Source organism: Hippoglossus stenolepis, chromosome 14, assembly GCF_022539355.2.
Source record: "Hippoglossus stenolepis isolate QCI-W04-F060 chromosome 14, HSTE1.2, whole genome shotgun sequence".
In the NCBI taxonomy this organism is placed as follows: Eukaryota; Metazoa; Chordata; class Actinopteri; order Pleuronectiformes; family Pleuronectidae; genus Hippoglossus; species Hippoglossus stenolepis.
Window position 1 is genome coordinate 23,749,944 of NC_061496.1, and position 27,947 is coordinate 23,777,890.

The 27,947-nt window shown below is 41.3% G+C and overlaps 2 protein-coding genes across 4 annotated transcripts in view; one reads left to right on the forward strand and one right to left on the reverse strand.

The window, feature by feature from the left end:
* The window catches only part of farp2 (FERM, RhoGEF and pleckstrin domain protein 2), a 33,376-nt gene extending 28,075 nt beyond the window's left edge, over window positions 1-5,301 (reverse strand). The window contains exons 1-2 of one of the 3 annotated variants that reach the window (XM_047342847.1): window positions 5,048-5,301; window positions 4,206-4,438 (exon numbers count right to left, since the gene is read on the reverse strand). In XM_047342847.1, coding sequence (XP_047198803.1) covers window positions 4,206-4,406 — 201 coding nt within the window. In that variant the 5' untranslated portion in view covers window positions 4,407-4,438; window positions 5,048-5,301. The remainder of the gene's footprint in view (window positions 1-4,205; window positions 4,439-5,047) is intronic. The other 2 variants (XM_035176051.2, XM_035176053.2) reach the window with 2 other exon arrangements.
* Window positions 5,302-8,532: 3,231 nt separating this feature from the next.
* hdlbpa (high density lipoprotein binding protein a) lies at window positions 8,533-26,730 on the forward strand. Its single transcript, XM_035176057.2, has 28 exons — window positions 8,533-8,672; window positions 10,795-10,866; window positions 15,140-15,253; window positions 15,349-15,512; window positions 17,374-17,589; window positions 17,688-17,894; window positions 17,994-18,209; window positions 18,322-18,528; window positions 18,619-18,726; window positions 18,817-18,921; window positions 19,065-19,143; window positions 19,230-19,369; window positions 19,447-19,551; window positions 19,632-19,745; window positions 19,862-19,948; window positions 20,040-20,171; window positions 20,274-20,492; window positions 21,039-21,260; window positions 21,362-21,580; window positions 21,695-21,833; window positions 21,931-22,082; window positions 22,817-22,921; window positions 23,010-23,144; window positions 23,395-23,538; window positions 23,877-24,056; window positions 24,454-24,570; window positions 25,094-25,234; window positions 25,328-26,730. Exons 3-28 carry the CDS (start codon window positions 15,178-15,180, stop codon window positions 25,415-25,417), a joined length of 3,819 nt encoding a protein of 1,272 aa, XP_035031948.1. The 5' UTR covers window positions 8,533-8,672; window positions 10,795-10,866; window positions 15,140-15,177; the 3' UTR covers window positions 25,418-26,730.
* The last annotated feature ends 1,217 nt before the right edge of the window (window positions 26,731-27,947 follow it).

Consider the following 27,947-nt stretch of genomic DNA (forward strand, 5'->3'; position numbering starts at 1 on the left):
AAGGCGGTCTTATCCTTACTGCTGTCGCCTAGCAACAGCGCTACAGTTGGACGAGAAAGTTTTAATGCCCCTTGGTTTTTAGCATGTGTACCGTTAGCTGTTCTTGTTGCTTGCTGCCTCCGTAACCTCTTTAAAAAACTGTTCGTAACCGAAGCACAATAAATCCTGGTATAGGTTGACCAGCAAAGGATCCATCCATTGGAGCCTTCATTTCTAAGTGACGGAATTGTTGGCTGTCTTAAGAGGAACCTTTGAAATACGACAGTCTAGTTGCAGCGCTTTGACGTAATCGGTCATCAAATGCAACCATCAAAGGCCCCTGAATTTAGACCCAGCTACTAGCTTCGATTTACCACTGGTTGTCGCGTCGTGACAGATACGACCCAATCAGGATCAGCAAATGCTGGTTACTTTGGCAAGGTATCCAAACAAGTGCATTGTTTTTGCCCACCCAGACGAAAAAGCAGCCCTGGAGTTTTCAAACTAAAAGAGAACCAGACGATTTTCCAAACTTCTGTTTTAGGCGCTCAAAAACTCTGGAGTGGAGGGCAGGTGAAAGATTGCAAATGGGATGGGTTTTAGAAATTAAACATTGAAATGTGGATGGCGCTAATTAGTCCAGGAACAACATAAGTGATACATATTGTGCAGAACAAGAGATTATTTGAGATGTTAAACAGCTCATTCTCAGCACAGCCATTAGACTGTTGAGCTACTTCAGAGCACAGTGGGATAGTGTGAGTGCTTTGTACAGATGAGAGCTGAGTGCTCAGCTGTAGTGGTTGTAATAAAGAGTCCAAGAGTGCTCCATGTTTGAGCACGCACTTGAAACACATGCCCTGTTCTACTGCATCTATTACACAGATAATCACATTTCTCTACTGTTCCAAACTACAGTCTACCATCACTTTAGCTCAAAAAACAACATTAAAATACTTTTTAACTAATTGCTGTAATTTGTTCTTTTATACTGTTTACATCTCATAAACATTCATCCCTGTACGAGCTGGTAGAAGACAAAAGCAGGAGTAAAACAATATGTATGAAATATACAAGTTTTATCATCTGACTCTAACAGAGTAAAATGTGATTTCTGCAGCAGGCCACTGGTTGAAATTCCTGGACCAAACTTTTAACAGGGCTTCACTCCTGAGCGTGTCCCTTCCCCCACCACCCTTGCTCAAACATTGCACTGCCATGATGGCTCCCTCTGAACTGCTCCTTTAACACCAGAGGCTGCCCCCTCTGTCTCCCCCAAACTCAGTTGCTTGTCAACCTTGCTATTTATGTGCTTATTTGCTAACACTAACAGCAAAGCCTGCCCAGATTCCCTCCCACCATTACCCCCGACTATACTGCATTTTCACACAGCTAGGTTCCACTTCCCACACTCAGCCCTTTTTTGTGAGTTTTCGAGCTCTAAGTAACGGCCAGCTAAAGGGGTTGGCTATGCTCGATAAAAGAAGCTTGTGTTTTCCTGCTGTCCCGGCCCAGCCTCCCTGTCCAGAACCCACAAGGCTGAGCTTTCTCCTGTGCTGACTGGTGGGAGGGGCCTATGGATAAGAGCCATGCAAGCAAATGTCTGCTGATGATGACCATGCCGGGTACCTGCAGCAGATAGAGGCCAACACATCAAAGCACATGTGCCTAGGTCTGATTTCTCTGTAGTAGATCCAGGCTAAAGACATTATAAGGGCCATAAATCCATTTATTCTATCACACAATATGTTTTACAAGAAATTAGATCTATACTGCTTCACAGATAAAGTGTGAGAAAGGCAAGATCAAGTGTGCCTTGCATCTGTTTAAGAGAGAAAAGCATTTTAAAAATCACTTTTGACATGCAAGTATTTATGGTTCACTAACCAAAATGCAGCAGGAGTGGTAGGAAATAGCAGGTGATGAGCACTGTACACAAACCTATAAGATATTTGGGCAGCTGAGCAACCAAATGGGCCACAATGAGGGGCGGCAGTTGCTTAACGGCCACAACCATTTCAAAAATTCAACACTGCAATTTTGTATCTATTTTTGCATACAGTATGCAAGAGGGGAAAACTACCAACCCAGATAACGAAAGGTTACGCTGCCTCATTAATTTTGTGATTGTGGTGAAATAGACACAAAACTGAGATTGATACAGCACACTGGCATTTCTTTTTAAAGTGAAAATTTGACCTAGTGGAGCGGATGTACAACTCTGTAGCCATTCTTTATACAGGCATAAATACCCACCCCCCACCCCCAGCCCCAAGCTCCTCAGACTGAATGAACAGAAATATTAAGCAATGTCTGGGCAGCGGTGAACAACGGAGCCTCTGAGAGGACATCTTGTTCTTGGCAAACTGCAGTCTGCTTGACAACAGGATTGCCATTCCAGTTTTGCAGCCATGTATTTCCGTCTGCCATCTCCTATCAACACCACGTTCAGAGCTTACTTTCAACTCTGAATGCACAGAGACCAAACTCCTCCGAAAACTGGCAAAATAAATGTTTAAAAGTTTCTTTACCTCCAGACAGAGCAGTGCACAGACCCACTTCTGAACAAATTACAACTTGTGTTTGTCTCATTCTATTAGCTTAAGACTAGCAGACAACATATGGTGCATAAGATTATGAAATGTCTGTCTCAGCAGTGCCCCCACACTGCATCTGCCTGAACCGTTATTGTTCTGGCTACACACGGATTTAGTATGGAGTAATAGGAAACATTAACCTATTCTGACACCTTTAATAGCTGCCAGGTTCAGTTATATTACACTGCCAATTTAAACTTTTCAAACACTCCTTTAACTGCTCAGTGGCGTGGTTGTTTGGTCACTGTGGAGACGCTACTTTGATCACTTTGATATGTATTCCCTCCACAGAAAGGAAGGAAACCTGCTCTGATAGTGGTTTCCTTATTGCTTCCTATTTGCCTTCTCGATAACTCCTGCAGCAAGTAAACATGGGGAAGCACTTACACAGTGGAGATCTCAAGATTTGATCACACCAACTGCTAAACTTTAAAAGAGATTAACTTCTCTATGAAGTAATTACATCCACCTCCCAGGTTATGTTTTCATCTGCGTTTGTTTGCTAGTTAGCAGGATTACACAAAAACTGCTCATCCTATTTCCGTGAAATTTTGTGGGTGGGTCATGACCCAAGGAAGAACCCATTAAATGTATTTGCGCATCCAGATCGGGGGGCAGATCCAGGAATTTTAATTTCTTTAACATTGTGAGATAGGGCAGTTTTCAAAAAAAAATTTGATTTCTTATTGAATAAATCATGGATATTGATGAAAAAAATTTAGGGAGCTGATATGATAGATCTAGTGAATTTTTCATAAGGGGGACAGTTGGACTTTGGCGGAGGTATGCAGTCTGCTGAGTGTCATCATAGTCACAACTGGTACAATTCTTGGCTACAAACTCACTCATGTTCATTTGTACCTCACGATTTCAACATTTCAGAGTACCCATTTAACACCGAAAGTTACCCTCTCACTTAAATACTGATATGATACATATTTTCATTTTCGAACAGCCAAATTTCAATACAGGACATCAGTATTAACACTGTGCCGTTGCTTGCGTTTGTTTCTGTAATGATAACAACTAGAAAGTCTCAATTTTGTCAAATGTGTACTACCTGCCAAAAAAAAGTCAAGTCCATGTAAATTGTAATTCCTGGTGCTGATTATTAAGATGCAACATCCATCAAAGCAAACCTCAGCCCACTGTTATTTGTCCATGTTTGCATGCTCAGTTGAAAACAATGCACCTTGGAATTCACAGCTTAATAATTCAAACTAAATAACAATGCAGAAGGACACAAACTTACAACAACTGGTTGACCAAATAGTTAATGTGAACATATTCAAGTCTTAAGGCCTGGATGGTCTTATATTGGTCACCATTAGGACACAGGAAAGAAAACGTGTGCGTTGAGCAAAAATCTAAGCCAAGATATATTTCAAAAGTGCCCTGGTGAGTTACACTAAGTTGGCAGAATAAGAAGACTTAAGGAGGAAGGGATTTTAGCACCAAAGCCATGTGGCAGCTGTCACCAATCCAAGCCACACGCGAGCAGGGTAGCCAAGGACTGCAAGGTAAGATATCGCCTGCTGTGTATCAAACTTCAGACTTATCAGCAGTGTAAATCAAAGAGGATTTAGGAGGAAAACACAATGAGGCTGTGCAGCACTTTGAGACACTTACATCTACATCAAAGAAGTCCTGAGACTCGTCCAGGGCCTGCACACGGATCTGTAGTCCTTGCCCATGGCTTTTGCTCCCAGCGACCATGTTGGCACTGAGGCTTTGGCCCGGATCCAAGGTGCTGATACCGGCATTGAACTGGGCCCCCAGCCTTGTGCCAGGGGTCTGCAGGGCCCGGTATGAACCTTCTATGTCCCCCATCACTGCTCACAGCAGTTCACCCCACTTCATTCCTGCAAACACACGCACAAAAACAACATGAAAACAAGTAGGTCAAACGTGATGGAACATTTGTGGCTAGAATGATTCAAATAAACTCATGTTTGGTCATGAGTCCCAGCTGAGTGTTGCAGGGTGATTTCAGGTGTTTTAACTGTTTTCTTCCCAGAATAAAGTGGTCCCAACTGTGTGAGGCTGTGTGTGGACATGTGAGGCTCATTCATTAAACACACAGTCGACACATCTGGGAGCAAGAGCCGAAATTCACCGGAGCTACAATCAAACAGTTACGAACTTTAAAACAACGAGACGACATAAAAAAAAAAAGAAACACATAATACAAAGAAATGCGTTGATACGTTGCATGCGGGCCTAAGTGGGTCAGCGGACTTGTTGCACTCGCCAACATGTAACGCAAGAAAAACACACGCAGCAACATTCACCAACTACGCAGAACTCGTATGAAGTTTATGGCATAGTGTGGATACGAGTTTACCGACGAGAAGCGAACGTATAATAACGCGACTAATACCCAGAACCGAGTTTTCTCTCCGTTGAAAACCCCGCGAGCTGGCAGAGTCAGTGAATACGATACAATGCATTCGAAAGAGTATTTGACTCACCGTTTTGCCCGCGTGGAAACTAAACGCTAAAAGTTAGTAACACAGAAAAGGACTCGGCTCCTCCGGCCATGGTCGTCGGTCGTCGAGCGTCGTTAACAGGAGTTTCGCTCGCGCTGCTCTGTGATTGGCTGCGGCGGTCCCCTGCGTCCTGCCATTGGTTGAAATGTGTGCGAGGATTGTCGGCTGCGGGAGCGAAGATTTACCTCCTTTACTTTAAATAGCTCTGAAGGATGAGGAGTAAACCGAGTGGAGCGTCGTGGCGCTTCAGCTGGGCCCCGTGCGGAGGGGCTGGAGAACGGTTTACAGTGCGCGGAACACGCAGAGGAAATACAATCCTTCTTTTATAGCATTAGTTTGGCGTGATCCCACTTCCAAACTTTTAAATGAAGCAGACTTTATTCGAGTTTGGCCCAAACGTGGATCCGTAGATACTATTTAACATGTAATTCTCACTGCAACATTTTTCAAATAATACAAAACGAGTGATTTCAATGAATGCATTAGATAATGGGGCGTCACGAGAACATGCATGCCCCCCTAATACACGTCTGTCATTGCATCAGAGCTGAATTAAATCAGTCATGATGAATTTGATGGACTTTCCACTGGGGTCCATTTTTAAGCAGCATTTGAATGATGAGTGTCAAACAGAGCTGAGATCTAGAGGACTGAGATATCTTATTGTGGTGGAGCGCCCCCTACTGGTGTTGTCACAACAGGGAACAAGGCTGCCATACTTGGGGAAGGTTTAGATTGATTCCATATAGAAAATCTAGTAGATTCACTTTCATCATTTTTATCATCAATAATGAAACTGCTTGATATGTGCTAACGTGTAGCAAAAATCTGTATTATTTTTGGCTCATAATATATATAGCTTAATGTTTATATATGTATTTCTGATTCTTGTTTAATTTGAATATATTTTGAAAAACAAACTGGTATATTCACCATAAGAAAATATGCATCTGTTATCTGCAGAAAGGCCTGTACTTTCTTACAGTGCTCAGAGCTGAAGGCATTAGTTGACATTTATGTATTCCTCATGTGTGATCAGTGTTTTGGGTGTACTGTAGACATAATAACAGTAACACAACACATTTGCACAAGGAGGGGGTTTTCTTTCCTGAAACTGTATGGGATCACAATGGTTGGTTTTTGAGGTGTGTATCTTGTGCTGTATGAAATGTATCACAATAACCATATGATGAATGACTACTATAACGATGAATAGTAATAATGACTACCTCTCTCAAATAGTTTTTTTAAGTGATCATGAGTGTGATATGGGAGAGTATTTTAGTGGAATATATTTGCTGTTGAGGATTTTGTTCACCCTTTTCTCTCCAGTGTCACTGTATTGTTGCACACCTATAGCCTTAATCATTTTTTTTAAATGCCTTTGCTGGGCTCTCTCTGGCTGGTCGTCATGATTCAGAGACTGGTCACATGCTGTCTCGGTTGTGAAGGAGATTAGAAAAGCATCTTAAACTATTTGAGGTGTTTTTCTAATAGGTAAAAGAAACTCTGCCAGATTCAAGAGAAATTTAATATATTTCATTAGAATTGACTTTGCCCGCCCAATTTCTTTGCATCTTTTTCCAGCACAATAAATGAAAATCTTATGAATATAAGCCACAGACAAGATAGTCTATTTGTATAGGAAGGGAATACATATGCTGAACTTTAGAGTAATAAATAGAAGTGACCAATGCACAATGTTTTAATATACTTTGTTAAACACTATCATAAAACTTGTGATTCATGTAATGTAGACAAAAGGAAATCGTTACACTTGGGTTCTTACTATGTTTATCTCTGGAGCTTTGAGTCTCATCTCATGGCTCTCATCAACTTTCATACGGAACCAAACCAAACATATGATGAGGCCAGCTTGGGAGGGGAAAACATATCAAGTGGAAATTGTCTTTTCAGAACTTCTTGCCAAATAGATTTAATTTAACTTTGTTAATAATATATATAGTTTGCAGGAGCCTTAATAATGTTGGTGTATGAACATCTCCTCTTCTAAATAAGAAGTAATGTGTTTGTTACAGCCCTCTTTTGTGTTACATATACTAAAACAATCAGTTTTACACAGTTAACAGCTTTTAATTCTAAGAGAAGTTACACATCTGGTATCAGATCAATATATCAATAAGGTCAATACAAAAGTGGCATCTTATTTGCTTGCAGACACAGCTGACTCATGAGTGGTATTGTATTTGCATCGTGATCCAGGTTTTTTTAAATTTCGCAACGAACCTCCTGCTTCAGGAAAACAAATAGAAAATTGGGTCAATATAAAAAAACTCGACAGGGCTGTGACAGGGCTTTTATCATTGATAGATTTCATGCACAAAGGACTCAGCAGTGGCCCTGCAGATGATCGTAAAATGTAACAAAATTTCACTGTGAAGTTACTATGTTATCATAAGAAGGATATCCTTGTGGATTGGCTGCAAATAGGAATATTTGGTATAACCTGTTAAGCGGCTGAACTGCTGAATCATAAAGTCATTGACAAAGTACTTTGTCAACATTTACTCTTCATTGTTTCTCAGCAGTCCATCCACAGTAAACTGTGGCTTCTGCTGCCTGGTGATGTAACAACCAGCAGAGGAATGAACAGAACCTGAGAATGTGTAGCCTCTCCTCTGTTGTTTTGGAGAGAAAGCATTTCTGCACAAACACGTTTTTTCCTCAAAGAAATCTGACACACTGTTCATCATGTGTGTGTCGTTTCTGGGGATTCATAACAAATTGTGGGCATGGATTGAATTGAATTGCAGTGGACGAGAACTGGCTTGGTGTCTTCCTTCATTATCTCTCGCTTAAGTCTGCAGAAAACAGAATTTTACCACCTCCTTGTTTTTGGGATATAAAGATTGTTATTTGGTTAGTTAAGCTTTACTTCAGACTTGTGGGTCCATATCAGTATAACAAATAGATAATCACCCATTACAAGTACATAGGGATTAAAACACATACAGATATTGGTTCCGGTGCTTCTAATAATAAGATGATTACCTTGTGTCACTCATTATGAGTCAGTTAATCGAAACATAAAATTATGCAAATAAAATACCAGTAGATCTTGAAATGTGGGGAGATTGCTTGTCACAAATACGTGGCTTGTATTTGTCATTTGCATACAGTTCCCAGCACTGCTCCTCGTCATCATCATACAAATCCTCCCTCATGCTTTAACTTTGTTCACTACGTGTAAGACTTGGTAAGCAAAGAGAAATGATGGGAAATGTAACGTCTGATCCTCTTTGGTTCTAACAATCATGACAACAGATTTTTTTTAGAGTTAAATTCATCATTCTAACTCTTTCTTACTTTAGCCCAACATTACCGTGTCTGGTTTATATATTATTGGATATTTATGCTCCATGACTTTCACGGGTAAGGACTGGTGGAAGTTGAGAAGTTACACAAGCGTGTGTCAGTGTTGGTGAAGAAAAGAAGTTATTTGTAACCGGACTCTGTGACGTGACGTCGGAGGATGTGATTGGTGGGCGGCTCTGGTATATATCCGTCAGCCTTCAATCCCACCTTCTCGCCAGTGGAATTTAATCTCAGCTCCTGCACCTTCAGGGCAGACGAGAACATAAAATAAGTGAGTACTTTACCGTTTCCTACGCAACGCGACTCTATTCTCTCACGGTGACTTCTGCATTTCGTGCGCCGGGCAGTGTGGTGACTTGTTGTGGACTCGGTTGGTCGGGGAACCGCTCGGTGTGTTCTGGCCCTGACGCCGTGTCATTTCTCCCCTGCTCAGCTGTATGCCTACGTGGACTTAGCGAGCTAGTAAGAACCAACTGTAATGCATGCTAGCGTTAGCTCGCTAGCTAAGGCTCCGGTTCAACTTGTACTTTTCGCTGCTGGCGTGCTAGTGTGGGGCTAATGCACACACCAAATGGCCGCAGACTCTACTGTGTGGCGGAGCTTATTCCACGGTTTTGCGTTTCTACCCACTGTTAGCTTAACGCCACTAGCTGGCTAAAGGTGCAGCTGAAAGTTGTGTGCAGGCTCTGTTCGAGTGAGCCAAGCTACCCATTAGCCGAGGAGCTACGTGTCACAGTCGCACAGTCAAAGTTTTTAGCAAGTTTGCTAGCTAGCTAGAGGTGTGGAGCTAGTGATCCACTCTACCGGCGTTTACACAACTGAATATCCTCCTTTTGCGAAGGGACACACGTGTACGATCAACACGCTGCGTTATTTCACGATCTGTCAGTGCAGAAAAACCTTAGTTCGCCTCGATCCCAGTGCAATTTAATGGTGGCTCGGCGTTAGCTAACATGACGGCAGCTAGCATGGGCTGTAATGAAATGTGTCGTTGGCAACTGTCAGCTAGTTAACTTGATATCGTGTTAGCGAGCACTCACACTAACCAGAGACTTAACTCCGTAATCTGGGATTTGGGTATAACCTTACATGTGCTCTGAGGCTGACATGCCGCCGCTAGCGTTAATGAACAACTTCTACTAGCTCGACGAGCTCGTCAGCGTTAGCGATGAGCAGCTCTTTAACGTGGCTGATCGCTCAGGATTGATAATATGACACTGTTTTAAAATCTCGTTATGCTTGTTGACGTCAGTGTTGTTTTTGTTTTTTTTGTTGGGAGCTTGTGGCTAATGTAGTTATTTCGTCACCAGGTCAAAGACGTAATTGCACCATGACATGGTCGTAAACGCAAATCAACTGGGCATCAGTGTATTGGAGATGACACGTCTCATCTTAAGCCATAGTCTCCCTCTTTATTAACTGGCTGCTGTACAAACAATCGGTCCCCAGCTGCTGATATTGTTAATAGAAATGGGATCTATGTTGACTATGCTCACTACTTCACCTAATACTACAATTGGGATTTTACTGACTGGATATGCGAAAGAATGCCAAACAGATAATGTGCTCTTATCAAATAGATTGGGCATTTTTGAAAACATTACTTAAGACACACCTCAGTGGAAACCTTGACCCATATGAGCATTTTTGGCAGAAATTGGTGATGCCATTTGGCAAACTGGTCAAATGAATCCAGATGTTCTCACCACTTGTACGAACCTTCACGCCATATCGTACTACACAGGCTTTTAATGACCCACCCCTTTTAATAATAGTGATATTGAAAACAAAAAATTAATTGTGGAATAGCCCATTTTACTGGTGCAGTCAAACTTGCGCCATTGTATGACAAGGCAGTGTCCAATTATAGAAGCCAGATGCTTGTCAAGGAGAAGGAGGCTTCGGTGGCTCGTCCACACGACTGGACTTAAGTAATGTGCTTCTTGGCATCAACTTTATCTGAACACCTAATTTTCCAGATGGTTTTGGCTGTTTTGAGGTGGCAGTAATTTGGCACCACTTTCTCTGTTGATCTCGCTAAGACCTTGACTGTCAAAAATATACAAGTTAGGCCTCAACAATGGCCTCATTCAGATTGAAGTTTGACTTAGTTCTGAAGTCTAATATCTCAGTTTTCCATTTGATTAAGTGTTATTTATTTATAAAGAAATCCTTTTATTGGCAAGTTATTAACCATTAACATGACTGTACAATTTGGCACATAGTATAATATCAGGATATTTTTGAGAATACTATTTTTTTTATTATCTTTGCGCACATTTAACCTTGTTGCATAAAATCTACAAAGTTTTAGAAGTTAGTCCCTTAAATACGCTTGTGTTTTTTTTCTTAGAAACAGACTAATTAAATTATCTTATTTCTTCTGTCTTCAGGCAAAAGCTGGCAGGCTGACGGGAACTTGCATCTTTACAGGACGGATTATCTGGTAACTGACCATTTTGCTGGTAAGTTTTAACATCTACCCTCAAAGTGTCTGTAAGCAACGGAACAAATCAAATTTCAAGTATTTTGTTTATCAGAAGTCAAGTGCGATTCTGCCCACCCAAACCACAGCAAGTTTCTAAAAATTTTAATAAATAATATTGCTTTAAGCTGTATATTTTTTTATTTGAAACCTATTGGCTATATTTTACATTTTAACCAACAATCCTTCAATATTTACATGAATAAAATCTGTGTTTGAATAAATAATTAAATTGAATTGTGGCGCAAAAAAATCGGGCATGTTTATGAAACTGATATTTACTGATTTCCCAGGTAATAATTCTTGGATCTTGTAGAGCAACTACCTCCACAGAGGCCCATCAGTCCCATTCAATCAAGCTGCACCTAATTGTATACACTCATAGATATCAGTATGCCTGACTTTTTCATTGAAATCCATGTATTGCCTGGGAAATTGATGAAAGCGTCAAAAACGCAATGTGATAAGTGAACAAAATTCCTGGCCCCGCACCAAATTTAATGGATTCTTCCCTGACCTCACTAGTTTGTGGTAATCCATCCAGTGGCTTTTGTGATATGCTGCTAGTAAAAAAACAAACAATCAAACGCCGATTGGAACATACCTTTTTAGTGGAGGTAATTAAATGCTAATAAAACATCTTGTCAGTGCTGATGAACTGACCAATCGGTTGACCTCTACCCTTATAGCATTTGAACTTTGGCCAACAGAACTCCATAGCAAGTTGAAAAATAATATCTCTAACACGGACAAAAAAGACAAGCTTTACAGTGTCCCACTGTGTTTTCCAACTATTGAACTTGATCTTTTAAGGATTTTCTTTAAGTAAGCAAATTGTTCAGGAGACTTTCAAATTTCCATCGTACTACAGTTTCCTCTAACGTTGTAGCTGTTTATCCAAGCTAAAGCAGGCAAAAGGAAAGGTCATGGTGTTAAGCCCTTACTGTTCAGTCTCATTATACACCTGGTCTATTTTGAAGGAAAATACTCTCCTTTTCTTTGACTTAAAGTGACTTATTGAATGTAATGGGCTCTGTAACCCATTCAAAAATTTGAACATTTAAATAAAGCAACTATAACCACATATATACAACTATATACTGTCATAACATGTTCATGACTGCTCATGAGTATACTGACAAGTACCATTTTCAGACAAACTCAGGAAAGTGTCCAGACAATTGGCTCTAGACATTTTCTGGAATTTGCCTTTCACATCAGGAGGAGATTGTCCAGATCGGAGGCATTCACAAAAACAAGAAAATGTCCACAACATTCAGTCGAGGCGTGACACCTGGGTGGAGCATGTACGAGGCACGACATGATGTATAATTTTTGCTGTGGAAAGCAGTGTTTTTGTTTACAGCACATTGAAGATGGTGGGAGAAGAAGCTATTTACTCAGTCGTAATGTTTATTTTTGCGTTGATAATTATACTACAAGGATTTAAATGTGTCTGCCGATTCGGTTTTCTACGTATATGGCACCTCTTTCATCCTGAGATTTTTCTTTTCTTCCAGTTGTCATGTCCAGTTAGAAATGTCATGTACAAGCCCACTTGCTGTAAATTCTTCCTGCTGTATTCTTACATGGGCTCGCTTGGACATTTTCCGGACATTTCACTTGGGGGCTGGCAGGAAAAGTTCTGGAAAATGTCCATTGGAACGGACTCGGACATTTGTGTTCTCTCATATAGCCCCTCTAAATACAATTCAGGAAAATGTCCGAACTTCAGTGTAGGTCTGAAAGCAGCAAAGGACTGCAAATGGTAATGAGCATTGGGCAGAGCAGCCTTATGTTTATGAAACCTGACAAGTAAGAGGCCACTGAAAGTTTCCTGAAATGTGCATGGTGGGTGGCGTGCTAAACTGGCAATTGTCCTGTTGAAGCTTTTTAGTGGATTTCCTTCAATTGCTTAAACGCAAATTATCAACTAGTTTTCTGTGACATCTGGGAGTGGTCTCCCCGTGTTTTGAGATAAATCCTGCCATGCCTCGGGGGAAAATCGACCCTGAAACAATTCATATTTATCTTCTGTTGTTGGCCAGGAAACGGAGCAATGACTCCTGATGATTTATTGAGTTTCATCGTCGATAGCAAAGTGGAATGCAGCACTAATTATTTTATATTCCCGAGTGAAAATATTGTTCATGGATCTCAATCAACAATTCCAGATTTTATATAATTCAGCAATCAAAATAACTGTACAGTCTCTTTTTATGCATGTCATAGAAAAGAGGATTAGCTTTGTGGTGTCTTTCTTGGAAGTAATTATATGGTTCCAAGATCCCACACAGGTCATTGAGTTTTCTGTCGGCTGATATTTTTTTTTTGCTTTAATCTTATCCAGTGTGGACATGGAGAGGGGTCAGTGAGGTAAAATCCTCTTAACCCTGAAGCCTACTCACCTGGCTTCAATTCTTAGAATAGCACTGAGAGGGTTGAACAGAAGTCAAACTGGTTTCTTGCAGAGAGACAGCATGTACTGTAGCCCTGCCCCCGCCTTTATTTTCTTTGTGGTGCAAAGGCATGATCTCTTTACTAACCCACTGACGCTCTCAGCATATATAAACAAATTGCGGATTGACAAGAAATTGATTTAATCTGTGAGACAAAAGGCATCTTGTGATAATAGTTGATTAGATAATGGTGAAAACCCCAAAGTCCACCTGTGATAAGCTTGTGTGCCATGCGAAACATGTGACACTTCAGAAGACTATTGGCTTTTCAAACCAGGGCCTCCTTTATGTCGTTTTAGCTATCATGACGGACCCTGTTCATTCCTGGTATTAACATCCGTCTCAGGTGATCTGATCAGACCCAAGGCACACAGAGCAGGCATTCAAAAAATCTGCATTTGAAGCTGGTCTGGGACGGATTGAAGGATTTCCTACTCAACTGACGTCCTCTGACCTGCTACAGGTTCCTCATGAACCCCAAATATTTGTACACTTCTCAGTGTTTCCCATACTCAGATTTTTTTTTATTTGTAGACTACGTCATGTTTTTACTATTCAAAATTAGAATATTCTTATTTCATTGTTGAACTATGTCCAGTGCATTGATTTGTTTAGCTCCTCCTTTCCCACCTTAATATCTCTCACATTAACATACTAACAATGTACCTGTCTGTCGTCATCAGACTGGCCTAAAACAACAATGGTGTAACCTGTGGGTTTTTGTGTATACACAATGGGGGAGTGAGATCTGATCACAATTGATCACTCAAAACAAATGTTGAGACATTCTAACGCCAAGCATTAACTGATAAACGTGTCCATTTGTGGTCAGATCACCCAAGATGCATTTTAATGCTGGTTATGAACAGGGCCAAAAGTATGTATTCAAAATTAATTTCCTTAAGGCACTTTTCATCCAAAGGTAACTGGTACTTTTTGAAGGAAACAAAAGTTTTACAAAAAACAATTATTCACCTGCGTTTCCACCACGGTTTAAAGATCATGGGAGACACTGGGCAAAATAGCCTGCCAAACTTAAAGTTAGACAACTGAAAGTCATAACGTTTTTTTGTGGAGATTGACCAGCTCAAATAAAATTGCTGAAGAAGACTAGATCAATCGGCATCCTCAGTGCTGCAAGCCCCCAAAGGTTGCTGTGCTCTCGTAGTGCTTCCCCCTGGGCAGGGACTTTTTAGCGGTTAGAAAGATTTTCCCGTAACTTCATTTCTGTTGAAACTGCACAGGGTTCCTGTGAGGGAAATTCAGCTTTAGTTAAATAAAGCATCAATTGTATGTCCATGCCCCTGGCAGCGCTGATACAAGACAAAAAGTAACTGGTTAAATCCAAGAAATTATCTTAAAATATAGATATGCAACACCATAATACAAATAAGAGTTATAATGGAAAGTGTATTGATTTTTTTTTTAATATTATGTTGCTTGCCTGACACTCAACATTCATCGTTTTTATTTTTCTGTCACATGCTGTACCAAGAAAAAAACAACAGAATGTAGTTTGGCATTAATGAAGTGCCTGAAATCTTGTAGATTAATTTCAAATCCCTAAAGTAGATTTCTTTATTTCTCTGATATTGAATATTAACAAAATTCGGAACAATCATAGTACTAAACCAGAGGGTGTATTTTCTAAATGACTAAAAGTTAACACTCCAAAACCTGGCTCTTTGGCATAAATCTTTGTTCATGTTGAAAAAAAAAAAGTGTTTTGGGGGCTTTTGTAAATGTTATGCTCTCTTGGCTAATCTCTGGAAATGCTGTAATCTTTTCTTTTAGTGGCACACTCGGACTCCGTGTTAACGTGGGATTTGAACATGAGCTCAGTCGCTGTACTTACGCAGGAAAGCTTCAATGAGCACCGCAGTGGGCTCTTGACAGAGCAGGGTGGTGGTAAGTGTTTTTGCTGCTCCGCTTCATTTGTAAAAGACGAACGGAAGAGTCGTCAGTAGATCCATTCCTATTGTCTTTGTTGTGTCTGTGTTCAGCTGCTGGGGCAGGACTCAATGCTGAGGAGGAGGAGGCTCTTCCTACCTACAAGGATGCCTTCCCACCTCTGCCAGAGAAGGCGGCCTCACCTGAGGGGACCCAGGAAACTTCCAACGCATGGACTTCCAAGATCCGTCCTCTTAAGTCCTCTGTTATCACCCAGGTATACCCAGTTTAAATTTCATATGAACAAAAAGGTTGCTGGTCATTGTGTGTAGAAGTTTTAGGTTTCCTGTTAGTTTTCTGTATTTTTTATTACTTTTTCAGCATACTCTCACGTCTCCCCTCTTCCACTTCAGTTACTGAGCTCCTTCCTTTCCCACAACGCCTTTCATTATGTCTCAGAACATGCATTACAAAAGTACAAACCTTACAAAACAAAAGCTCTGCCCTGTAGGTAAAAAGCGTTGCCTTGCTGATGGAGAAATTAACAAAACTGTCTCTGTTTTGATAAATGATTTCTCCCTTGAGATGTTTCAGGGGAACTTGATGACCTGTATAGCCACACGTGTGCGTTCAGTTACCCTGGCTCATCAAACCTCTGTTCAGTAGGACAGGGCCATATTAGGAATTATGTGAGATCAACATGCATGGATAGATTTATTCAAGAAAATAAAACTCTAAGATGAGCGTTTATATGAACATGCCTTTGTTGAGCCTCAGCTCCAGTGTTGAATGTTCCTAAGTCAGCAAATCTAAAACTATCCACCGAACATAACTGATCAGTGTCAGCTTTTCAACAAATAAAACCCCTTTTTGACTTTAAGTAACAGGAAAAGGTTCTTTGAGGGAAATCTTGCAGGTTGAGGGGATACATTTTTTCCTGGAGACTGATGTGTTAAGCAGAAGTATTTAATCTCAATACTCGATTTTATCAGGGAGAACAGGGAAACCCTAACCCCAAAAATAAGACGATGCATACCAAGTCAAAAAGAATAAAACTAAATGAAGAAAATAGACCTAAAGCATAACAAAATCCATAACAGACACAACTAATTTAATTAGTAATACTAATAACTAGTTTCCCAGTGAGCTGGGTCAGTGAACACAGTGCAAGTGCTGCAGAACTGACCCATTTGAATTTGATGCAGTCTGTGTTAATGTAAGTAAGTCCTCCAATGACATGTCTGGAGGACAATGACATGTCTACTCTAGGCTTTTTTTCAGGGTTACAAAATGTACAGCATCATTATGCTGCTTCAATGATTCCCAACTTCTTGTTTTCAAGAAAAATCTGAGAAGTGACGAGATGAATATAAAATAATGTTTTATGTACAATTTTTCTTTTATAATCTTAGATGTGTTAAGCTTTTTGTGCTAAACAAACTGAAGCCAGGCTCAACAAAAACAACACACAATATGCCAGAACGTAACCTCATTGTGACTGTGGCAACATTCATACCGTTTTCGGGGAGATGTTTTAGGTCTCGCTTAACAGCAAACAGGGGAAGCAGTGAAAGACATTACTTGCACCACATCAAGTCACCTCTGTTTCTCATAACAATGAAACAAGAGCGGGAGGTAACTCAGGGATGTCGGACGTACCTGAGACGACGTTGAATCATGACCAATCACATTAGATTAAATAAACGTAAATCAATAAAAGTGGGAAGTGTCTGGGGCGCAGAAGACTGCGACCCGTGGAAAATCTGCAACAACCAATTAAAGAACAGCCTTAGGTCCCGTGGTTGCCAAAAGTTTCAGGACCCACGTTCACATCCATTTGGCCCGCACCCCACACCAGAAAGTATATGTATTTAGACAGAAATTAACCAAATACAATTTGAAAACAACTTATATTGAATGATCAAAGGTGCTTAAGGTCTACCAGGAGCATTGTATGATTTAAAATATGTATGTTGGGGAACCCGTTCACTCACATTTTTGTGCACATATTACACATATTCCTTTAAGTAGTTCAGAGTTTGTTGCAACCAAACTACACAGTTTCACTAAGTCTTGCTTATTTGAATAGTTCCTTTGTGCACCGGTTCACAACAAAAATGTCTTTCTATGTGAACTAGGTTTTCCATGTGCCGCTAGAGGAGCGCAAGTACAAGGACATTAACCAGTTTGGAGAAGGAGACCAAGCGAAGGTCTGTGTAGACATCATGCACAAGACCGGAGCCCACCTGGAACTCTCCTTGGCAAAAGATCAGGGTCTCTCCATCATGGTTTCTGGAAAGCTGGATGCCGTGATGAAGGCCCGTAAGGAGATTGTGTCTCGACTGCAGACTCAGGTCAGGAAATCTACAGTATATTTGTTGATTCCATGACACAAAGGTTTTATTAAAAGTGAAAAGACAGGAGTACCAATTGTACATTATTACCCAAACAGGCTTCAGCTACTGTCGCCATCCCGAGGGAGCACCATCGCTTTGTCATCGGTAAAAATGGCGAGAAGCTTCAGGAGCTAGAACTCAAGACCGCCACCAAAATTCAGATCCCACGACCTGACGACCCCAGCAACCAGATCAAGATCTCTGGTACCAAGGAGGGCCTGGAGAAGGCGAAGCATGAGATCCTGCTGATCTCTGCTGAGCAGGTAACACAGCCTTTCAAACATGCATGCACTCAATTTCTATTTACTCCATTCCTTTTGTCTGTATTTTCAAATCTTTTTGCCCCCTCTTTACCTCTTCAGGATAAGCGTGCTGTTGAGAGGGTGAACATTGACAAGGTGTACCACCCATTCCTCACCGGTGCCTTCAATAAAGTTGTAGGCGAGATGATGCAGGAGACCGGCGCCCGCATCAATGTTCCCCCTCCAAGTGTGAACAAGACGGAGATTGTCATCACTGGGGAAAAGGAGCAGGTGGCCCTTGCTGTGACTCTGATCAAGAGGGTTTATGAAGAAAAGGTGTGCTAACATTTTGGGAAGTTATTATTTGGAAAAGTTTTGTGTTATACTGATACACTTTTCTGTGGTTAAATGTTACAAGTCACTGGTCAACTCTTCTTTCTAATTGCAGAAGAGGAGTACCACCACTATTGCAGTGGAAGTGAAGAAGTCTCAGCATAAGTATGTGATTGGCCCCAAGGGAAACACCCTCCAGGAGATCCTGGAAAAAACTGGTGTGTCAGTTGAAATCCCACCTTCTGACAGCAGCTCAGAAACTGTCATCCTTCGTGGAGAGCCAGACCGTCTAGGTCAGGCTCTCACTGAAGTTTATGCCAAGGTAAAAATTGCTTCTGATGACCAAAGACAAAGGGAATTCTTAGTTTATTGTTGGTTTAAAGTCACTAAAAGCATACATTTCCTTTCGCAGGCAAACAGCTACACTATTTCCTCGGTTTCAGCTCCTTCTTGGCTTCATCGTTTCATTATTGGCAAGAAGGGACAAAACTTGGCCAAGATTACCCAACAAATGCCCAAGGTCTGTTGAATGATTTGATTCTTTAATTATAGAGATTTAGAAAACACTTTTCTACTTCAGTCTAACTTTTCCCCTGTGTTTTGCATAAAGGTGCACATTGAGTTCACTGAGGGAGAAGATAAGATCACCCTGGAGGGTCCCACCAAAGACGTGCAGATGGTGCAGAGTCAGATTGAAGTCATTGTAACAGATTTGGTGAGTATTGCCTATTAAATTTTGTCTTGGACTGAGAGTGAAAATCGAATTTCTTTGTCAAAAGCACTTCTAATGTCAGGGTTATGTGCTATATTGTTTTAACGGATGAATTAAATTGACATTTTTATATTTTTGTTTAACAGGTGAGCCGCATGGACTATACAGAGATTAGTGTGGATACCAAATTTCACAGACACCTCATTGGAAAGGGAGGTGTTAACAGTAAGTACAGAGTTACTGCCAACAGACTGCTCTAATAACTGTATCGACATTCTTATTAAACTACCTATTTACTGACTTGTTTATAGTCAACCGCATCAAAGAGCTGCACAAGGTGACTGTCCGCATTCCCCCTGACAATGAGAAGAGCAACCTGATCCGTATTGAGGGGGATCCCCAGGGTGTACAAGAAGCCAAGAAGGAGCTGCTGGAGCTTGCGTCACGCATGGTTGGTACAAGCTTCACAGTCAAGATGCTGATAATTGGATCTACCGCTGGTTTTGCTAAAGACACGGTCTCTTGCAGGAGAACGAGCGTACAAAGGACCTGATCATTGAACAGCGTTTGCACAGAGCCATCATCGGCCAAAAGGGGGAGAAGATAAAAGAAGTGCGCGACAAATTCCCTGAAGTGAGTCAGAAACTGTTGTTGTTTGTTGATATATGCTGTTGGTTTGTACTTTTATAACTCTGAACTCTTCTGTGTCCCAGGTCATCATCAATTTCCCCGACCCAGCGCAGAAAAGTGACATCGTTCAGCTTAGAGGCCCACGAAATGAAGTGGAAAAATGCTCCAAGTTCATGCAGAAGTTAGTGGCTGAAATGGTAATTAGTATTTTTGTTTGTATTTCCATACTATGTTGAAATATTTGAATGGACTTACTATGGACACCATATTAAACTGTACTCAAGTGTTGACCATCTGTAATTCCTGTATTCAGGTGGAGAACAGTTTCGCTGTCTCAGTCCCCATCTTCAAGCAGTTCCACAGAAACATCATTGGAAAAGGAGGATCAAACATCAAGAAGGTAGTGTATATAAGTAATATAAAGTGTTTATTTTTTGCGGAGTCCATCTGTCAAAGTTTGGTTTGGCAATAATTTTCTCCTCCTTTTCTAGATTCGTGAGGAAACCAACACAAGAATTGACCTGCCTGCTGAGAACAGCAACTCTGAGATGATCGTCATCACTGGGAAGAAGGCCAACTGTGAGGCTGCACGGATCCGCATATTGGCCATTCAGAAGGAGCTGGTAAGCAGAAAACACACACGTGGACCTAAGTGTCTCTGATGCTTTGGCAGATCGATTTAAAATCTAGTACATGTGCCTTATTTAATCTGTCAATGTTTTCAGGCAAACATCTCGGAGATCGAAGTTTCCATCCCCTCCAAGCTGCACAACTCCTTGATCGGGTCGAAGGGCCGTTTGGTGCGCTCTATCATGGAGGAGTGTGGTGGTGTTCACATCCACTTCCCCACTGAGGGCTCTGGGATTGATAAGGTCACCATCCGAGGCCCTGTGGAGGAGGTGGAGAAAGCCAAGCAGCAACTGCTTGGCTTGGCAGAGGAGAAGGTTTGTATGAATGTTTAATAAAAAGCTGAACTACTCTCGACCTCACTAAACTGGCAGCCATTAGAGGGAGGGATGGGGAGCGGCGCAAAGAATCGCCTCTGTGCTGTGCCTTATTGGTCGTACATTACCACATGCTGTGAGCCTCTTCAGTGTTCTTTCAGCTGTCAGAACAAAAACACAGTTTGTGCACAGCTACTGCTGTAGTTTTCTGACTGATGATTAAATCATGTTTTGTCTCATTAAAACTTTGAGTTATGAGTTGAGAATTAAATGTATAACTTACCAACACAAAGACATGGCACAAGATTGGGAACTAGACTTAGCCACACCAACATCATATGCAACAATGAAATAAAAATGGAGGGGAAAGAAAAGCAAAGGTAGTAATAAAAATGAAGAGGGGTCATAGTGTTAGGCTTAAATTATCTTATTGTTATAATAATAATAATAATAATAATAATAAGAGTGTCTTAAGGGTTGACTTGTATGATTTTGAGGTTGACTTGTAGTAAATGTTTTGTTGATTTTGTAAATGTTTTTCTTCAGCAAACAAAGAGCCACACAGCTGAGTTGCGTGCGAAGCCGGAATACCACAAGTTCCTCATCGGGAAAGGTGGTGGAAACATCCGCAAGGTTCGTGACAGCACCGGGGCCAGGATCATATTCCCCACCGCAGAGGACAAAGACCAGGAGCTCATCACTGTGATTGGCACTGAAGAAGCGGTGCGGGATGCCCAGAGAGAGCTGGAGGAACTCATCAAGAGTTTGGTATGTCTCCAAATGACTTTTGAACAAACCAGGACAAGCTAAAACCAGGCATAGTTTTCTTAAAATGTCAGAATTCAAAAATATTTACTAATCTCTGACAGGACAACGTCGTTGAGGACACGATGATCGTTGACCCCAAGCACCATCGCTACTTTGTGGCTCGTCGTGGGCAAGTCCTTAGGGACCTTGCTGACGAGTATGGTGGCGTGATGGTGAGCTTCCCTCGCACGGGTTCTCAGAGCGAAAAGGTCACCCTCAAAGGAGCCCAAGAATGTGTGGAGGCAGCCAAGAAGCGCATGCAGGAGATTGTTGAGGACTTGGTTAGTACATACCATTGTTTTTCTAAGATGGTTTTTCGTTGTATGTGTTTATAAAAAAATTAAAAAATGTATTCTTCATTTTGGAATGCATCTGATTCTCTTTTTGTTTTATAGGATGCTCAAGTGACGATTGAGTGTGTGATAACTCAGAAGTTCCACCGCTCCATCATGGGTCCCAAGGGCTCACGTATCCAGCAGATTACCAGAGATCACAATGTACAGATCAAGTTCCCAGACCGTGAAGACCCACAAGGTAAAAGCTACGATCAGTGTCAGCTCTTCTGTATAAAGTCCTTGAGTTACTTTTTTGTCAATATCAAACTTTGTGGGTTTTCTTTTTTCGTTTTTAGCTGCTCCTCCTGCAGAGGCTCCTATTCAAGAGAACGGAGAAGCTAACGGGGAAGTGAAGGAGCCTGTCGATCCAAACGCACCCAAAAAGTGTGACGTGATTGTGATTTCTGGCCGCAAAGAGCGGTGCGAAGCTGCCGTGGAAGCACTGAAGGTCAGTGTTCATGACTTGATTTTTGTTCGACCCATTAAGTCCTAAGCTGCCGATTAACACTGCACTTTAATATCTAAGTGTTGTTTGAAATCAACCACCTAAAACCTGAGGATTTTCAGAAGAGCTGACAGAAAAACTGTAATTTCTCAGCCTCTAAAGCAGAAAGACTCATGAAATTTACAAAATATTTGACAGCTTAAGCATTTGGCTTCCAATGTAAATATTGCCTTTGCTCTAAACTTTGTGAGCATTATTGAAAACAACCAATAAAGCTGGTGAACTTGCAGAGACCCCCTCTTCCTTTTTCCTCCTTAAATATGTCTCCTACTGACTAAGCCTTGCCTTGGTCAGCAGGAACATCGCCCGGGTCTGAATCTTCATTGTTATTTTCATTGTTTTATCTGCTTCAATCTCGCGCGCCTCACTTAGATCGTCAGCCGTTGTCTAAGACGCCGCTTTAAAATCGTTTTTGCTGGCTTAGGGCACTAACAAACAAACTACATTTCCCATAATGAATTTTCACATTTCCTATTCCGTATTTCAGCGAATCAGTGTATTTCATCAGTTGCATGTCTTAAACGATGACATCAAACGTCTCCTCCAGCTCTAACAGGAGAAGCACGCAAATGTCGCATCCAGTTTTAAAGGTTTATACACGCATGTGTTGCATCTGGTCTTAATGGGTGGATTTCTCTTAACTCTGATTTGTTCATTAAACTGTCTTCTTCCTTCAGGCCTTGGTTCCTGTCACCATTGAGGTGGAAGTGCCTTTTGAGCTTCATCGATACATCATAGGACAGAAAGGAAGTGGAATTCGTAAGATGATGGATGAATTTGAGGTGCGTCTTGTTGAGTTTCTGTCCACACATGGATGCACCAGATTTTTATTTGCTTGTAATATGGACTGACCTCACTGTCTACCTCCAGGTTAATATTCAAGTGCCTGCTCCTGAGCAGCAGTCTGATAAAATCGCCATCACTGGCTTGGCCAATCACCTTGATCGCGCCAAAGAGGGCCTCTTGGAGCGCGTCAAAGAGCTGCAGGCCGAGCAAGAGGATCGGGTGAGTGTTGTGTGAAGTACTCTGACGCGTCTGTGGTGCAGTGTTGATGATTCACATGCTGACGTGAGGCTATTATCTCAAAAATAATTTAATCGCACCCTCACGATAACACTGAAGGAAGTAGTAGCTTAATTATTAACTTTGCCTTGTCAGGTGACCACCTGTTCAAGTAGATGTTAAAAAAAAAAAGTCAATGTCAAACTTGAGAGAATTCTAATCCAGAGCATTGTTTCCCTCAAATCCTCTGCAGGCACTCAGGAGCTTCAAGCTGACCATCACTGTGGACCCCAAGTATCACCCCAAAATCATTGGCCGCAAGGGGGCCATTATTACAACCATCCGCACTGAGCATGAGGTTAACATCCAGTTCCCAGAGAAGAATGATGAAAATCAGGTATAGTGTCTCTCCTGTTTTTTCTCAGACACTTTCCCTTAATTCCAAATCAAAAATGATTCAATAAGACTGTGAAGGCTACATACCGCACCAGGACAGCAGGTGGTGCTAAATTACCATTTTCTACATGGCAAGACTACATGTGAATATTGATTTCCATTTTAAATATTAAGTTGGTTGGTCTTTTTTACTGTTTTCCCCATGTACTGTATCTTATTCTGACATGGAGTCGCTTAACTAATAAGTATTTTTTGTTTCTCTCTGTAAATTCAGATTTTATTTAATTTTTTCCTACATGGTTTGGTGTTAATGTTTAGTTGTCTGCTGTTTCTCCACAGGATCAGATTACTATTACAGGGTATGAGCACAAAGCCATAGCTGCAGGGGAAGCCATCAAGGCGATTGTGGGCGAGCTGGAAGAGATGATCTCTGAAGACATCACCCTGGACAGCAGGGTCCATGCTCGCATTATTGGTGCCCGTGGCAAAGGCATCCGCAAGATCATGGATGAGTTTAAGGTGAGGATGAAAATCAATTTTTTTTTTTTTTTTTTTTTAAGAAGTTGAACAAAAACACCAGAACCTTTGACATTACTAATGGCTTGTAAGCACATTCTTATCTGGGACTTCAGGTCTCTACTTAGCAACATAAAGGGACCCTTGTTAATTTAGTTCAACTTTATTAATAGCTTACTGTGATGGATCAGATTGTGCCCCTGAGAGCATAAAAGGGTTTTGTTTTTGTTTTTAAAGAAAGGAAAAAAATAAAGGCATCTTTTGTGCTCCACTTGGTCTAATCTTGAAGTCATCATAGTTTTTCTCATTTCTATTCATATGAAACAATTTCTTTGTGTTGTGTCGCTTTGGAAAAAGTGTTTGACATGGTTGGCATCAATCTTCTTTTCTTATTTTTTAGGTTGATCTCAGGTTTCCCCAGAGTGGAGCTGCAGACCCGAACCTTGTGACAGTCACAGGTCGCCCTGAGCTTGTTGATGAAGCCATCGACCATCTCCTTAACCTGGAAGAGGAATATGTAAGCTTTCCTGTGCATGACAAACCGTTTCCCCCCCATAATAATTGATTATATTTATATAGAACTTGTTAAAACAGAGTTACAAAGTGTTGTGATACACGATAATGAAACAAACCACTAAAATACATGGAGATGTTAATTAACAATGCAAGTTTAAGGAAATATGTAAAATGATAAAACAGCCAAAGTAAAGATCGTGTGTGTGTGTGTGTGTGTGTGTGTGTGTGTGTGTGTGTGTGTGTGTGTGTGTGTGTGTGTGTGTGTGTGTGTGTGTGTGTGTGTGTGTGTGTGTGTGTGTGTGTGTGTGTGTGTGTGTGTGTGTGTGTGTGTGTGTGTGTGTGTGTGTGTGTGTGTGTGTGTGTGTGTGTGTGATAAGAGATTCAAACTGTGGCTTCAGCATGTCTGAGCTCCTCGGCCAGCCCATTCCAAAGTCTTGCGACTTCAATGTCATATCCACAGTCGCATTTGGTTTGTAGCCAAGTCTTTTGCTGCCCTCATAAACTTTGTCATGCTTCTTTTTCAGTTGGGGGATGTTGTGGAGAATGAGTCGAAGATGGCTTACATGAGGCCTCCAGGGGGTAGCGCTTCTGCCATGGATGAACATCGTGGCCCATCCAAAGGCTTTGTGGTGAGGGAGGCTCCCTGGACCACTGGCAGCGAGAAGGTGAGTGTTTCCCCACAAGGCTGGTACTGTTTGAAAATAAAAATTGGTCACACCTCCCTCCTCTTAATCCCTGTTTTTCCCCACTGCTTTTAGGCCCCCGATATGACCAGCTCTGAAGATTTCCCGAGCTTTGGAGCCCCAGTGGCGACCAAGACCTCACCCTGGGGACCCAAGCGCTTCTAAGCCGCGCTGCTACAAATGGGCCTGAACTTAACCGGACACAATCCTCCCCGTCATTGTCCCCCTCTTGACCTGGACTGACTGCTGACCCTGAAAGTCTTCAGTTCTGAGAGTGTCATCCTTCTCTGTCTACTTATCCTGGTCTGCCCTTGCAGATTCATCAGTCTAAAAGTGCTTTCAGGTACTGTAGCTTTGTATCTGCATTTAAAAAATCTGTATCATGCTTAAAAGAAAAAACAAAGCGACAAATGGTGTGGTTTAGTCTCCACAGTTTGTAAGAAACTGACATTTAAATGTTGGTTGGACCTGACATTTCATTGTGGTTTGAACTATTATACCAAATTCAACGGTGGCCAGACATCAGTTTATTTTGTTGAGCTGCCCTTAGTTGCCTTTGCAGGGTGGGGAAAAGGGATTGAACAACTGCTGGTGACAGGATGCTTGACCCACAAGGGGCCAGATGATTCAGTAACCTACCTACCGACCCCCCCTCCTGCTTTAATCATGTAGCTGAGTGAAACTTAAGCCCTCAAGCACACTGTAATGGTCGTCTTCTGTCACAACTCTCCATTTGCTTGTTAACTGTGCTTCTGTGATTATGGTCAAGTAGTGGCACGTACCTTGTAGCCTTATGAATTGATGAACTTTACTACGGGGTGGGCGGGGGAGCGGTATCAGCCACTGCAGAACGGCACCAACTCAAACTGCCAGATGCTTGGAGATCGTACCAGAACTAAAATTCTTACAACACTAGGTCTAGAGCTCCAACGCATCAAACCTCACACTTTTACTGTTGAACGAACTACAAAAGAAATTAACTGTGTGTTTGTGTGCAAAACAGCAGACCACCATGTGCCAACTATCTGTTTAGTGATGTCTCGTGTAACTCATCCTCTGTATTGGGTCAGTGTCCAGTCCCTTTGTCTTCCAGTTGCTATGCAGATTGTTCTGTTACATAGCAATGGCCCTTTTTTATCAGCCTTATAACTAGAAGGATACAAACCAAGTAGCGATGATGTGCAGGTGTCTTTTTTTGTTTTGTTTTGTTTTTCTAATGAGTAACTGGAAGGGGAAGTTTATTGTTCCTCTGAAGGTTCTTGGAACAACTCACCCACCCAGTTGTGGTAACTACATGAACTTTGCTTGAGTGCAGATTTAGCTTGCTAGCTGCTAACCCAACACCTCGCATCAGCCTACCTTGGTTTATATCATCCTAGTATTGAATGAAAGATTATGCAAATACCATTGAAGTGAACGGTTATGGATGACACTGGAAAAGAAATTGTCCAAAAAAGTCAATAAAAATTGAAAATCTTTGTTTTGCGTCCCTGTATCTTTTTTTTATGAACAGGAAAGTTACTAGTCTACTACTACTTAGTCCTGGAATATAACTCACACCTAAATACAATCACCACAGTGTCTGAAAATGGCACATTTGAAGGGGACATCAATTAAGTATTGGCTGTGTATTATGAAGTCAATCCATCCAGTATCTTATCCTTTTAAGGGACAAGAAGGGGAATGGATCCAATCCCAACTAACATAGGGTGAGAGACGAGGTACACCCTAGACAGGATAGACATGCTGTATGTCTGTTGACACCTACATGTAATTTAGAGTGTCCAAGATAGACCAGAGTGCCTGGAGAAAATGCACGCAACCTTAGGGTTAGGGTTAGACAAGAAAAGGAATAGTAGACAAGGTAAATAATGTGCCTGCCTTTTTACCACATACAAGCTATCAGCCAAAATCAAGAGAAACCGAAAGACAGCACTGACAGGAGAGTTTTCAATTAAAGTATTTATTGTAGATTATACCTTTCTATCATTAAGTTGATTACGAGATAATGAATCAATGTAACTTCTTTGAGTCACACCCCTGATCCTGTATACAAAATGAACTGACCAACCTTAAATGAACCTTAGCATTGCTGTGCATATACAAATACACACACACACACGTGCATGAGTGTGTGTATACTTAATGGAAACATTTCAGACCTGTCTTCTAAAACAACTTGGTGCACATTTGGTTATGTCCATACTTCAGACTTAAGGTAGTTGATGTAAATGCAAATAATTTTCATCCAAGCAGTTGAAATAATCCTTATAATTAAATTACTTTACTTTAGAGCCTCTGCAAATGGACTATTTATAAAGTAACAAATCTTAAATAGTATATGTAATATTTGTGTTAAACCCCTTGAATTTAAGTCTGTACTTCAATTCCACTGAGGTGGTTTAGGCAAAGTATTATTTATGAGTACTATTACAACAATTCTACTAAATGCTTTAAATGACCTAATATACATTTGTATCAGACAAAGATGGTGACTGGGCCAATTTTCATAAAATGCAAAAGGTTGTGTATGTAGCTTCTGCCATGGAGACGACTTCAGGTTGGACAGAACAAGCCAGACAGAGTTCTCCAACCTGGGTCCGTTCTTTGTATGGGGAGCGCTGAGTCAGCATGTTTGTACTGCTGACTGGACTGAGATATATCTAGAGTTGTCAGAGCATCCGGTCCGTAAGTC